General features: G+C 38.4%; 1 protein-coding gene across 3 annotated transcripts; it reads right to left on the bottom strand.

Moving 5' to 3' along the window:
* Nucleotides 1–1709: 1709 nt before the first annotated feature.
* LOC145782410 (RCC1 domain-containing protein 1-like) lies at nt 1710–13575 on the bottom strand. Of its 3 annotated transcripts, none has more exons than XM_082594190.1 (6): nt 13455–13575; nt 12662–12839; nt 10113–10430; nt 9340–9502; nt 6946–7070; nt 1710–5823 (listed from the first exon to the last, which is right to left on the bottom strand). In XM_082594190.1, the coding sequence occupies exons 2-6, from the start codon at nt 12831–12833 to the stop codon at nt 5180–5182; spliced, it is 1422 nt and encodes a 473-aa protein (XP_082450316.1). In that variant the 5' UTR covers nt 12834–12839; nt 13455–13575; the 3' UTR covers nt 1710–5179. The 3 variants fall into 3 exon arrangements, with proteins under 3 accessions (XP_082450316.1, XP_082450317.1, XP_082450318.1); XM_082594191.1 differs by having other exon boundaries at nt 6946–7067; XM_082594192.1 differs by having other exon boundaries at nt 10113–10172.
* Between the last annotated feature and the right edge of the window lie 508 nt (nt 13576–14083).

Here is a 14083-nt window from a genome sequence, read left to right as displayed (position 1 = left end):
ATACTTTACAACAGTGATTTCAACCGGTGTTCCACGAAATATTGTCAGGTGTTTCACAATAACTTTATTAGTTTGATTAGTGTTGCATGGAACACCGGTCGAAAATCAGATATCGTACCGAGAAAAACTTGAAGTGAAGAAATTGTTGTTGTGCTGTTTATTTTATTGCATCATCATAAAATTTTATTTGGTGTTCACAAGATTATTTTAACACATAAAGTGTTTTGGGGCTCAATAAAGGTTGAAAAACACTGCTTTATAAGAAAATAAACGCGAACGTCGCTCTGATGCATTAAAACAGCAAATTTTATGAGCTTATCTGAAAATAAAGACTTGTAGGCCTATTTGCAAAGCCGTCACAAGAGCCGGACATTGCTGCAATTTTTAGAAAAGTTGATAGGCTACTATCAAGCAGGCACATTGACGCCAATGAGTTGAGCTGAGAACTAACAGTAATAAAAGTGAAGTACACCCTGGGTAGATTTGAGCTGTGTTTTCAACGACCAGTTGAAGCCGGGAGTCGAACCAGGTCTGCGTAATTGGAAAGCCAACGCCTTATCCGTTACGCCACAACACTAATAGGGCTAGGCTAACTAAAAAATTCTCACAATCTATGAAATCTGAATGTAGGCTACTATTGTTATTGGTGCAATAAAAATTTCCAGACAAAATACCAAATGCATCATAGATTTGCGTTTTCTAGTGACACTTCCAATATCCGTGGCAAGCGCTGAGCAAAGCTTATGAAATTTCGATTTTGAACTCTATAAGCTATCTTTGCTTTATATTTATTAGAAATGATAGCTTCCAGATTTCAAATTTGTTAAAGTGTGATCACTGAATATCAAATCACTACAAAACTCGTAAATAGCGTATAAATTAAGTAAAACATGAAAAAAACGACAAACCTTTCCTATTACCAGTGTTGCCAGATGTTTCATGGATTTCCAGCCCAACTGCCCAATTAACTAAGCCCATCATTTGTATGGTAACGATAGCAAAAAAGTAACTCAAATTGCACAAACATCATATTTATTAACTTCTCCTCAAACTATCAACTTATAGGTTACTGGTAATTTTGGCTAGCCTACTAACAGATCAGCCTCCAGTCAAATTTCAAGCTGCACGTTGGCATGGCCTGTGTAGTGTGTAGCCTATGAAATATTAAAAAAAATAAAGTCCAGATATCAAATGAAGACAAAAGTGTTTTCATCTTGCATGCGTGACGGTGCTCATACGTTTTACTTGTTCTTTGTGATTAATCACCGCAAATTGAAAATCAACAATATTTTGCACAAATCTTTTTTATCTAGTGGGGTGCAAAAGGCAAAGGGTTTGTCAAAATATCATACGAAGCGATTTCCCCTCTTGTAACGCACGTTGTCAACCTGCATAGGCCTATCGTAATACGACGGTGCTCAAAATCGATTTGACAAACTAGCCGAAAGCTATGTTGGTGCTACGTACGTAGTAGCTTCAAACGTAGTGTTTCGTTGGGGTCTGTAAGTCTCACTGGTCTGCGCCGAAGCTCAAACGGCAAATAACTCATCGCTGCACTTTACCCGTACTTGTGGACCTTGCAGACTCCAGTACAGAAACACTACAACTACTGAGGGTGCCACATCAGTCCCAGCATTGAGAGCAAAGTGACCTCTCTGTCAGATTTCACAAGAAGTTGTAACTGAGAACAATGGCATAATATCTTAATAATAATAATCATGCTTTTATTTGCGCCCATTGCGATAACATACAGTACACTGCGATCACAGATGCGATACAACAGACGACAGGAAGCAGCGAAGTGACATATAGTCTTCGAGTCAGCTGCTCCCCTTATTTTGGCTTGCCTTTAAGTGTCTTTCGCCGAGACACAGCCGCGTGCTCTGGAGCGGTGTCGAACCCACGTCCTTTCGAACGTCGCGCAGACGTTCTCACCACTCGACTACGCAGCCGACTTCTTGGATGTTTTCGTGTGGATTTCCAGCACGATACTGACTTTGTGATAGGTCGAAGTGAGCCACAAATATCAAAAGGATTAAGATTAAACACTCTCTTAATTCAATTTTATTTTCATTGCTGGCGCGAACATGTAGAAAATAAGAAACTTAAACTAAATTCACAAAAAACAAACGTAGGCTATACTTAAGCCAAATTCACAACAAAATTAATGCTTTTCAAGTCTGATACTACAGAAGAATATTAAAAATATCATATAAAAAATTCATTATAAACGAAGCAATTAGAAACAGAATTGGAGTGCAAGATGATGATTTAGCAAAACAAAAATGGAATTCGAGAGACATACTTTGAGAGGATCGGTAGGACGGCTACATCAATTGGTTATAGAAGATATGGTAGAAGGAAAGAGGTGCAGGGAAAGAAGGAGACAAACTTGGAAAGATAATGTGAAACTGTGGGCTGACTTGTCATCGAAAAATCAAAAAAGAGTAGCGGAAGAACGTGACATGTGGAAGCAATTGACAGCCAACCTTCGACTCGGAGACGGCACACGACAATTCGTCAAGATAAGTGTCCCATTGAGAGGATAACTTTGACCTGGTAGGAATAAAAAGCTCGAGCCCCCAAAACAAAACACCTCTAAAAACGTAACAAAACTTTAAAAAATACGCAATGTTTTATTCGTCTCAGGCCCCTAAAAATTTCGGGCTCAGGCTCAAAAGTAGGCTACTTTTGTCAACGCCACTGTCCATTGGTAAGTGGAATGCAAAAGTTGTTGACTTTCTTAGATTCAAAATACTACTTTATCTTGCTTAAGAAACAATAATAACAACTTATTTTTATATAGCGCTGTTTACGGTATGCCTGTATCTAACGCAGATAGCCCATGCGTTGCGCTGAGCGCTTTACAAAGCAGACAGTGTCAGCGCAGCCGCATGGAGGCGTAACCCAGCACAACACTTCTCGTCGATTATCACGATGTAGTGGTAAAGAAGTCAACACATTACAAATCACCAGCAGCGCTGATAGGGGGGTAATTTTGGCCCAGGGATGATTTTGAGGGCCTCGAAAACTTGAAGAAACCACCATGTATTGTTTGGAAATAGTGTAGTTTTCTTAGAAATGTCTCATAGATACCGGTCCCGAGTTATATCCTCAACAGTCCTGCAAATCACAGTATATTTGTGAAAAAGCATTGCCTTAATGTGATGTAGCCTTACTCATATGTACACTGACACAGTTTGAAGCAAAATTCTTCACAAAGAAATTTAATCCGTAACAAATTAAAGGCAGCAACAGCTTATATTTTGCGTCGAAACGATTTTTGTGGCGAGCATTTGTGAGTCCGAGTAAGTTAACTGGAAAATCTACGATGCATGTTTTTTCAAATTTGCCAAGAAAAAAAGCACCTTTTTCAAAACAAAGATAACAAATATTTTATAGTTTCGGGAGAGAGTTTGCTTTTTTATACCAAAGACAGGCAAGACACAACAATAACACAGGGTTGAGCATTACAACAGTATATTACATATTTACAATAGTTCAACATTCAAACGTTTTCGGCCTAATTTAAGCCCTCATCAGGAATCTGCAAATATTTACAAAATACAATAAATTCCAACTTCTTGAAATTAACTACCGTAACTAACTAATTAAACAACTACCGGTAACAAAAAGCATCGAGAAACACGCAACGATTAAAAGCAATAGTGTGGAAAACATACAGACAGACGGAAAACAAATTACATTAGGAAAAGGCAACTGCAACTGTTGTATTGCTCAACCCTGTGTTATTGTTGTGTCTTGCCTGTCTTTGGTATAAAAAAATATTTGGGTGCAAATGAGATCGTTTTGATTCGAGTAGTCCAGGTAATGTTGTGCCAATAAACCGAGCGCTTCAAACAAAGATAAAATTGCAATGCAAGCAGCTTATTAACAAGATAGTTGCTATATCCTGTGTACGAAGCGACAACAGATATAATTAATAGAAGGCAATATTACGTCATGTTTTCAACTGCTGCGTTGTTTGTGTGCGGCAGACATGTTATTGAATTCTTCAAGTGAACGTCATAACTTTGTGGTTACAATTAAAGCGTTAATTCAATTCCAGTGAACTGGCATCTGTAATAAATAAGTCAACAAAGAAAGTCTAGTTGCGACAATCAAGCAATATCAATCTAATCTAAAAGATATAGGTTAGAACTTGGCACAAAAACAAATTTAAATATTAATGAAACACGAACACAGTGTTACCAAACAACAAGACCTTTTCACGAGATAAACCAATGCAGCCACCGAATCGTACTGCTGTAGGTTGGTTGGAATCTTTATCCTCGGACTGAGAAAGCCACTGATATGTTATTCCTGGCTTCATATACTTCATTACTTGCAGAGCCTTTGCACCACTGCTCCAGGCCCGATTACCGAAGTTGGGAGAGTGAAGTTTTCGACAATTATTGTAGTGCTGTTGTCTCTACAAATTATTCCACCCACTACGTGCCCCTGAATGAAGAACCGTCATTGAAAATGAGTTGCTCAAGCGCACACCCCGAAAGCCCAACCAGCGCCGTTTGATGTTGCTTTTTTTTCGTGCACAAAGTCGAACCAAGTGATCTGCCGTGGCGGATACAGTTTGAAGTGTGGTCAAAGATTAATCCTTGAGTCACAACCAGTTCAAAGATTAATCTTGAAATTCTTAAGCTTTTGATGTGGTGGGAAGTTACATTTTACGACCGTGTTCGGACCAAAGTCAGAAAATGCGCAACAACAAATCATCTTGCATTGTACTCACGTCAACAACAACACGTTGGTTCCAGACAGCAAAATCCGTCATTCTTACATTGATTGAACGTCTGCAGACGTTGAATCAATGTAATCGGAATGTAACTGGCAACTCATTCTAAGAAGACTTAGGAATATTCTCAGTAAAAACAACCAAGTTCCATGTTTGTCCAAGTAATATTAACGCTCCAAGCAAACAATGGCATGTAAAAACAGCAGTATCATGAAGAGGAAACTGAACTAAGAAGCAAAATGGTTGGAACACCTCGTCAATCTAATAAAAAAAATAAAGAGCCTGGAATGGAGATACTAAACTCATGTTCAGCAAACGTTTCGAACTATTCAATAACACTGAAGATGATAACAGTTTAGGTTTCGAAACGTTTTCTCAATACAAGTTTAGTGTTTGCAATTGCATTTTGGGCTCTTTATTTTTTGATTAAATTGAACTAACCTCAACAAAAGTATTCCATAAGCCACACCAGAGTCTACAGCAAGTTAGGGCTTTCTTTTCAAACCACGATACTAATGCTGGATGATGAGGCGTATTTGAACATAGTCGCGATGCGTTTGCATCAATGCCAGCGTTTGAGTTCTTCAAGCAACAGTTATGACTAAGCTGTCCATATTTGGCCCAACCCCAAGTGACGAGTTGACCTGACAAAAGAATGGCGGCAGTATGTCTTGAACCGCACGCCACTTGCAGGACGGAGACAAAACTGTGATCCTTAGTGTCCAAATAGCCTTCCAGTTCAAGAAGCATAGGAGTAGTTATCATGCCAACCGGTTCGTATTGAGGAGGATCGTCAGATATGTGACAGCTTTCTTCCACGATGTCGCTGCCTTGCTCTTTTACGCCAAAAGCTACACTTTTTTCGAGAAAAGATAGGTCAGTAGATGGAGCTGCTGCGCTTTCGGTTGCTGACAGCGGTGAAGTGCTGTCTCCATTTGAATCAGTTTCTGATACTGTTGTTTGTTTCGTTTTACTTTCGATCTTTGTGGAAGTTGAAAATATGTTTTTAGGCGCCGGAAATCCCGTTTGTCCAGACTCGTTCCAGCCCCATGTGTATAAATCGTTAGTTTCTAGAACATAATAAGCATTGTTTAGCAAAACAATAAATTTGAGATTCAATTTAAAAAAAATTGCACATGCATGACCAGTGCGGAAAAGTATCACAAAACCAGAGAAGATTTGTGCTGTAAATAATCACTGCATTATATATGTGGCGCCACTACTTGTATCTAGTGGCGGCTCGTGTAATGGTCAGTGGCGCTGCAGCACCACCACCAATTTTTTGGGCTCATTCTGCCCGTAAAACACGTCGTGATTTTTCACTATTTTTGTTAAATTTGTTTAAGTTTGCAGACCTTTCCAACTTTTTCGCTTTGTTGTATGGAAACTCCTTCTCAGAGAGGGAAACTACCTCGTTGTCATATGACTTCCACTCAAGCTTGACCGCTATGATTTCACTCTGTGAGGCGCTGCAATTTTCCGTGCACCAAAGCACGAGCGTCATAAAAGCAAACAAACCAAGTCGAAGTCACGTGACAATGATGTAGTTTATCAGTCTGGCAATGCTAACGTTCGTCCTTTTGGCGCTGTCTTGAACAGCGCGCCTAGGGTTGCCGTATCGGCGATTTTATCGCCAAATTCAAAAAAATTGCCCATTTTCAAAGGTGTTCGTCTACATATTTGGGGTTTGGTTATTTGGTTCTTTTTTAACTATTTTTTAAAACTGATGTAGTTTAATTGATTGTGTTTGGCAATTCCCCAACCTATATTAACTTACTTGCAGAACAATACATTGCAAAAGTGTTTAGCAACGCTTTCTGTCACAATAATAGCTGCAGCCAATTCACCAATTCAATTTATTTTTCCTTGTCTTAATACAAAAGAAACGATATAGTGGAAATAAAACACAGCAACGAAACCAACAAAAGGAAAAAGTTCAAACCGCAAAAGTTTTATCTTCTTTTCATTACAATTTAAAGCTGAAGATGCGCACAGAATGCACCAAATTAAGTGTCATTTTTCAAATTTTTCTGGGGGTGGCCCCCCAGAAACCCCGCCGTTTTACTCGCCTTCGGCGAAGACGCGGCCGGGCCTCGCCCGTCCGCAACACCACCACTTTCACACCTCACCAGCCGCCACTGCTTGTATCCACATGTTGTCAGTCGTGTCTTATTAAATTTACATTCTCTTACCAGCCAATGCCGCTGAGTGCCATCCTCCACAGCATACTTGACGCATCTTCACGCCATCTAAAGCCTCGACCAAACGAGGTTGGTCAAAACTAGCTAAGTTGCCATGGCCTAATTGTCCACGGCTGCTGAACAAGATGGTGATAATTTAGGCTTACAGTAAATTCACAGCATGTATATAGACATAGATTCTTTTATATTTCAATTTTCATTGTGATGGAAACAAGTCTTACGTAATAATTTTAATATATTAGTCAACTACCGGACTTAAAATTTAATCTTCCACAATGGCATAACAAAAAGATACAAGCCGGATTTGGAAAAAAGTGGGGTTACACAGTAGCTTGATTTCCGCATGAGCAAAGCAAGAATAGATAAGGGTGCAAAAACCAGGCCTAAAAGAGGTTAAGCTTTAGTTTTCTAAGGGCGAGCTCCAATAAAATGTAGATATTTTTTGTTTGGTGGCAAAATGTTGACTTTTTTCTCCAGTTTACAAAGTGATAAAGGCTACAGTATAACCAAGTACGAAAACTTAGTATATATATCAGTGGTTCCCAAACTTTTTTGAGCGCGACCCAAATATGAGTTTGGTGAACATCTCGCGACCCAAAAAGCAGAAAATCTGTATAAACAATTTCAGCAGTCTATACTGTTTTTGCAATATTTGCCTGCTTCTTCTTCTCTCGTTTGACTTGTAGTAGCTTAGATTGGCAATGCCTCATCGTGTAGCCATGATACGGTAGTTGGGTCCGGTTGTCAAATACGGTACCAATGTTTCCACTTGGAGGCCGTAAGATGGGACATTCGTGGAATATGTGTAGCATTGTTTGTTCTACCGCTCCGCAGACACATATCGGCGTATTGTGCAACCCCCACCTAAACAGATTAGCTCCAGTGCAGCCAACGTCACATCTGATCCTGTTCAATGTGACCCATGCCTTTCTTGAGAGGTCTGCTCCAGGAGGGATGGAGAGTGCTGGTATAACTGAAAACTGGGGAGGGATATGTGGCAGCCCGTTCCATTCCTGGGCCCATGTCTCCATGCAGCTGAAGTTCTTATCCACAAGCGGTGTAGCATATCGATGAAATGGTTGATGACATGCGTTGAAGCCTGACTGGTCCATATCTTTGGGAGTGACTGTGGAGAAGGTGTTGAGGATCGAGTCTTGCATGCAAAGCCAGTTTGTGAGAGGCTTCTTCCCTACGGACATGAGCAGGAGAAATGGCAGCCAAAGTTGGTAGATAAGCAGTAGGTGTGGGGCGGAGACAGCCAGTGATGATGCGCAAGGTGTCGTTAATGCATACATCCATCTTTTTTGTGTTTCTGCTACGGTTCCACACAGCTGTGGCATATTTGGCTGAGCTGTAGACCAAGGCTAGTGCACTTGTACGCAAGGTTGATGCTCGGGCTCCCCATCCTGTTCCTGCAAGGCTTCTCAAGAAGTTATTTCTCGAGGTAACCTTGGCACGGAGTGACTCCATGTGGGGTCTGTAGGCCAACTGCCGGTCAAGTTTTACTCCAAGGTAAGTTGGGTTTGCAGTATAATATGGTAAAGGATTTCCGTTTAGCGAGACAGACATTTGACGCTGGGATTCCCGATTATTTAAATGCCTGCTATAGACAAGACACAGACAACCAGTTGTAGAGTGGTGTAGCCTACTGTAGCTCGTCTTGCTCAGAGAGTAAGTAAAAGTGCTGGATTCGTTGTAGAGTCAAACCGGTTTGGCTTCAGTGCCTCTTCTTGGTGCTTAAAAATAGCCTACGCACATTTTTTTGCACATGTCGGATGTCTCTTCTTGTTCTTCTTTGTATTCGTTTGACAACATTTTATAACACAGCCTACGTAGCGGCTTCCCTGCAACCAGGGTCGCAGATAAAAATTAACTTCAAATTAAAAAAATAGTTCAGAAATCTTAAATTGTCAACTCAGAGAGTAATCTACGTTTAACGTGATTTGTTGAAGGAAGTGACTTGAATGCCGGTAAAACTGTTGGCCATAATTGATTGATAGAAGAGAAGCCAAATAAAAGTGTAGGATGCAATGATACTGTCGATGTTGGGATTAAAACAACTCAATAGAAGAAAAAAAAGTTTCTTTATAAATTAATTTACAACAGTCCTATTTTGGCAGATTTAGACCGTCTCTGCACGACCCATTTTCTAACCCTTCGCGACCCATGTTTGGGTCGCGACCCATACTTTGGGAACCACTGATATATATGCTACTGCAAAGGTAACAAATTTTGATATACTTAGTACATATATCATCAATTTTCGTTTGTCATGACTACTTTGGAGATCAAATGAGAATGTTTTATTAAATAAAATGGCCATATCTTATCGACTTATAACACAATGCACCTAACTTGAAATAACAGAAGATTCAAATACCCAACCTGCCGATGCCCCAAGAATACACTCTTCCACTTGATGTCAGTGCTAAGCAGTGGTCGTATCCACAACTGATTTCCGTTATAGAAATGTTTATGGTGATTTCTGGCAAGAGATTATACTTTCCAAATTCACCGCTTGCTTTAATTGTTTTCACTTGACTATTTTCTGTGTAGAGAAACACTACCGTAAGTTGTAATGTTGTATGTGTAATTATAAAAAAAGATGGCGCAGTATTAGCATTTTCCATTTAGAATAAAAATCTCTGGTGTTTAGTGCAGTACTGAGCTGTATTTATTGAGATTATAAAAAAAAAACACTTAAAGCACTAATGAGCACCCCTAGTACTCATTTGAAACGTCCATCAAGATTCTTGTATCGATAATGCTGAGAATGAAACTAGCATAAATCTAAAAATCACAAACTTTTACTGAAGAACAAGACAAAAAATGATCAAAAAAATAAGTTAAATAATAACCTATCAAATATGTGACAAGTTAATAAAAACGATTCTAAATTTATCACTTCATCAACAAAAACAATACCAGTGACTGCAGATTATTTTAAACGTTGGTATAGCACAATTAGTCTGTCTTGTATGATACAAGTATATTTCTTGCATACAGTGGTAAAAAAATAACTTTTCATCATCTCATTTTCACTTTTCAAACACTTTTAAACTTCAAGGTACTGGTACCTTTTAAATGGTGGTCTGAATTGGCTACAGCTAAATCATGATACTTTGTTAAATGATAAGTGCAAATGAAAAACCTCATACCTGTGACTATAGTCCATTTGCTTTTATTAAATCCACATGCTGCTGTTTTAATCAGTTCATCTTCACAAGCAAACAGAAGAGATATGTTATGGCTATGCTCTGCTAGGTTGTTTGCATTTGGACATTCTTTAGCTTGATCTTGGTGTATAATTTGATACAAGTAAAATTTCTTTGAATGTAAAAGAACACCAATCAAATCTTCACGATGAGCCAACATGGCTACATCAACTGCAGAAGTGATGTTTAAATCTTTGAGATTTAAAAAACATGTTGAATGGCTTTGATTATGGCAAAAACCCCTTAAAGTTATGTGTCCATCTGCCCAAAAAAAAATTGTTTATAGCAATATGCTGATTCATATCATTGTCATTTCAGTAAAATTTACAATAAATTTTGACAATCCAAAAGACTTCAACCTAAAATAACGAAGCAGGATTTTAAAGCGCAAACAAAACGGCGCAGAGACAAAATGGCGTAGAGGCAAAACGGCGCAGACAACTCTAGCGCAGACAACGATAATACTCTGCAACCATAACGAAAGTTTATGTGTGAATAAGGATTTTTGGAGATGGTATACAAGTCCCCCCCCCCACCACCCTTGGCAACTTATGACAAAGAGGAATTGACCAAAACATGTGAAAAAAATAAGGAAAAGGTTCTGAGCTTGTTACGTTGACTTTGGCGCCGTTTTGCCTCTGCACCATTTTATATCTGCGCCGTTTTGCCTCTGCGCTATTGTGTCTCTGCGCCGTCTTGTCTTGCGCCGTTTTGTTTGCGCCTTAATGTCGTGGACCGCTAAAACAAGGGTCACAAACACCTGGCCTGCCACATGCGCCTGAGACGACCCACAATGCGTAATGCATTTTTAAACTTTGAAATAATTAACAATTACCGTACATATTATTTCATAGAAAGGTAAAATGCATTTTAAAATTGCCTAAAAAATCTGAAAATGATCAAACTTCACACGATTTTTTTCACTACTGTCACGTCATTTTATGGCATGTAAGAAACCCGTAAATCAGTTCTTCAAGGGTTTATATTTTCCGTGCTTATAGAAAGTTGACTGCAAGTTTTTTGTATTCCGCAGGGTTGATCTAAGCGGTTTAAACCTGGTTTTAACCGGTCAAAACTAGGTTTAAACTGGTCAAAACTGGTCAAAACCCTGACCTGACTGGTCAAAGCCCTGACCCAACTGGTCAAAACCCTGTAATGAGTTGCTTGATCGTGTTCGCCAGAAAATCACTGAAAATGTGAGGGAGATGGTAGAAGGTGAGGGAGGAGGGAGAAGGTGAGGGAGAAAAAAAAGATGAAATTGACTGGTGAATGAAGCATTTGAATATACTGGAGAGACTTGTTAATTCCAATTGTTCAATTGAGGTGTTCTACATAAAGTAGATAGGCATAAGGCATCACAACTTGTTCCTTTTCCGATAATCCTTTCTTGGCTTGACGTGTACTTTGCTTCAAAGAACAAATCATAAACTATCCTTAAAGAGGAAACGCGGTCGTCCAAGAAGAACGTGGAAACAACAAGTGAAGGATGAATTTAAAAAAGTCGGACTGAAGGAGGAAGATGCAAGGGACAGGATGAAATGGAGAAAAGGGATTAAAACAATTGCTGCGCGGAAACAATCGGCCACCCCCACTAGTGGGGAACAAACCGACGATGGATTATGATGATGATCCTGTCTTTAATTTTTAAAGCATCTTGGAATATGCATTCGCATTGTTTTATTTTAACTGGATAAAATTTGATGGCAAATGTTTTTCATAAAAAAAAAAAATTGTTGGAATAAATTCTTGTACTTCAGTTGGCTGTGCAAATTGTTCATCGTTCCACCAAGCATTTTTTGGTTCATCAGAAACTTATTTTTAGAATTTGAATTTTCTCAGTAATTAAAATAACCAACTGATTGAAATATCAAAAACAAACAGAGAAGTTGAATATTTTTTGTTCCAAATCCAGCATTTAGGTTATGTTGATCAAAACAAAATATAGTTGAACATCATTACTAATAACATGGAGGGTAATACTTTTAATTCAATTGAAAAGCAACTTGATTCATTCACTACAGGGGTTTTGACCAGCAATAGGTGGTCAAAACTGCCTGGTTTAAACCAGGTTTTAACCGGTTTTTACCGGGCGGTTTAAACCGCCCCAGTTTAAACCGATCAACCCTGGTATTCCGGGTCAGTCGTTTCGTTTGCAATCTTCTTTGTTTTTCTTTTAGTTCATAAAATGTTTTTCCATCTTTTTTATTCTTACTACTTTTTGTTGCAATCTAATGTTCTTGGTGTATTCTTACTAACTTTTTTATTGCGTTTTAACTGTGTTCTTTTGTTTATTGACTTCTTATTATGTATTGCGGCGCTCGGTTAATTTACAAATGTTCAGTTGACCCTCAGAGCAATTTTAGTTTGAGACCCTTGATCTAAAAGGAACATTGAGAAAAAGGAAATAATATACATAAAAACTTGAATGATATAGCAGTTGCCAACAAAAGCACACCTAAGATAGAGCTATTATCTTGTATATATATATTTACCTTGTAAATATAGTACTGATTCCCATGCAGATGATAAATGGGTGATTTGTGTGTCACTTTCTTTAATATCTTTGTGCTGGATGCAACACATAGTTGGCTCATATATTACGTCTTGTCTTTTTGTCTTGATTTGACCATAACCATTAAATCCAAAGCCATATACTTGCAACATGGCTTGCTAAACAAATATTGTAAAACATATGCAAATTGTGTACAATAGCATAAACCGGCAACATGAATTTGGGTTTAAAAACTAGATTTCCTTTTTTGGAAAAATGGTAATGTGAAAACTTTCATTATCTCAAACATGGTCTTTTGTCATGCTACTGTGTGGTGGAAAGCAATGTTGTCTTATACAAAAGCATGACAACTTAAAACCTATACAGATTCAAAATTAAAATGTTGAGAAAATGAATGAACTAACCTACCAGTACTTTACATCAAAAGTGTGCTAACACAGTAAGTTCTAGCCTACTCTTTTCTTAACTACATTAGCTATTTTATTGTGTTGCCTTATGTAGTATACCCTAAGTTTTGTTAAGATCAGTGAAATTTCGGGTCTGCTACTATTCGGTGAGTCCGATTCGGTGAGTCTGATTCGGTGAGTTCCTAACCTCTAACCCCTAACTCCTAACCCTAAAACGGCAATGATAATTAGGCCACGGTACCCGATAATTAAAAAAAAAAATTGAAAAAATTCCCCGTTAAGGGATCGGACTCACCGAATCGGGCCATTCCGGAAACTTCAAACCTTTTCTCTCTTTAGTTATTTTCGATTTAGGAAAATACCCACCACCAGGTCAAACAATCACTAGCATGCTGCCTCTTTGTGCTTTTTTTATCTCAAATTATCGCCTTCAACCATAAGTCACACAACATTTTAGACTTGTAAAAGAGATAACTTTAGATTTTCCTAGATGCCTATAATAATACAAAATTAAGTTCAAATAGCCTACGGTACTTTAACATGGTACAGTAACCAGCGAAAATCCGTGAATGCACTGCAGTCGAGTTCGATTTTTGATAAAATCACTGAATCAAATTGATATCAGTGTTGCCAGATAAAAAAATTATACTTCGCTTGAGAAATATGAAAGTTGTTTTCTATCACGAAATAAAATTGAATTGGAAGAACTTTGATACTTTAGACTTAGAGATACTGTTTTCTCAACATAAATGCACAATTCTAATAGGCTGCTTACACTTGTGTTATGTTGTGAAACTACGTGAGGTTTTGGCGTGTGGTCACTTGTCGGTCCTTTTAGCCGCAGCTCTGGAAAAAGCGAAGTGCGTTATGTTGGGGGTTGGAAAAATGCAACCTGATAGCTTACAGCAGATCATGTAAAAAGCGAAAGTAATTTAAGAACGGTGTAGGAGAATGGCTAAACTCACATAGCTGCTTTGTTTATGTTTTTTTTTTTG

Source organism: Aplidium turbinatum, chromosome 13 (genome assembly GCF_918807975.1).
Source record: "Aplidium turbinatum chromosome 13, kaAplTurb1.1, whole genome shotgun sequence".
NCBI lineage: Eukaryota > Metazoa > Chordata > Ascidiacea > Aplousobranchia > Polyclinidae > Aplidium > Aplidium turbinatum.
This window is presented reverse-complemented; position numbering and strand designations above follow the sequence as displayed.

Excerpts from the sequence above, each read along its gene's own strand:
- LOC145782410 (XM_082594190.1), bottom strand. The coding sequence starts at position 12,833 with ATGTTGCAAGTATATGGCTTTGGATTTAATGGTTATGGTCAAATCAAG. Across the intron at positions 9,503-10,112 it reads CAAATGGACTATAGTCACAG|AAAATAGTCAAGTGAAAACA; the intron begins GTATGAGGTTTT and ends TTCTCTACACAG. Across the intron at positions 5,824-6,945 it reads GCACTCAGCGGCATTGGCTG|AAACTAACGATTTATACACA; the intron begins GTAAGAGAATGT and ends ATTATGTTCTAG.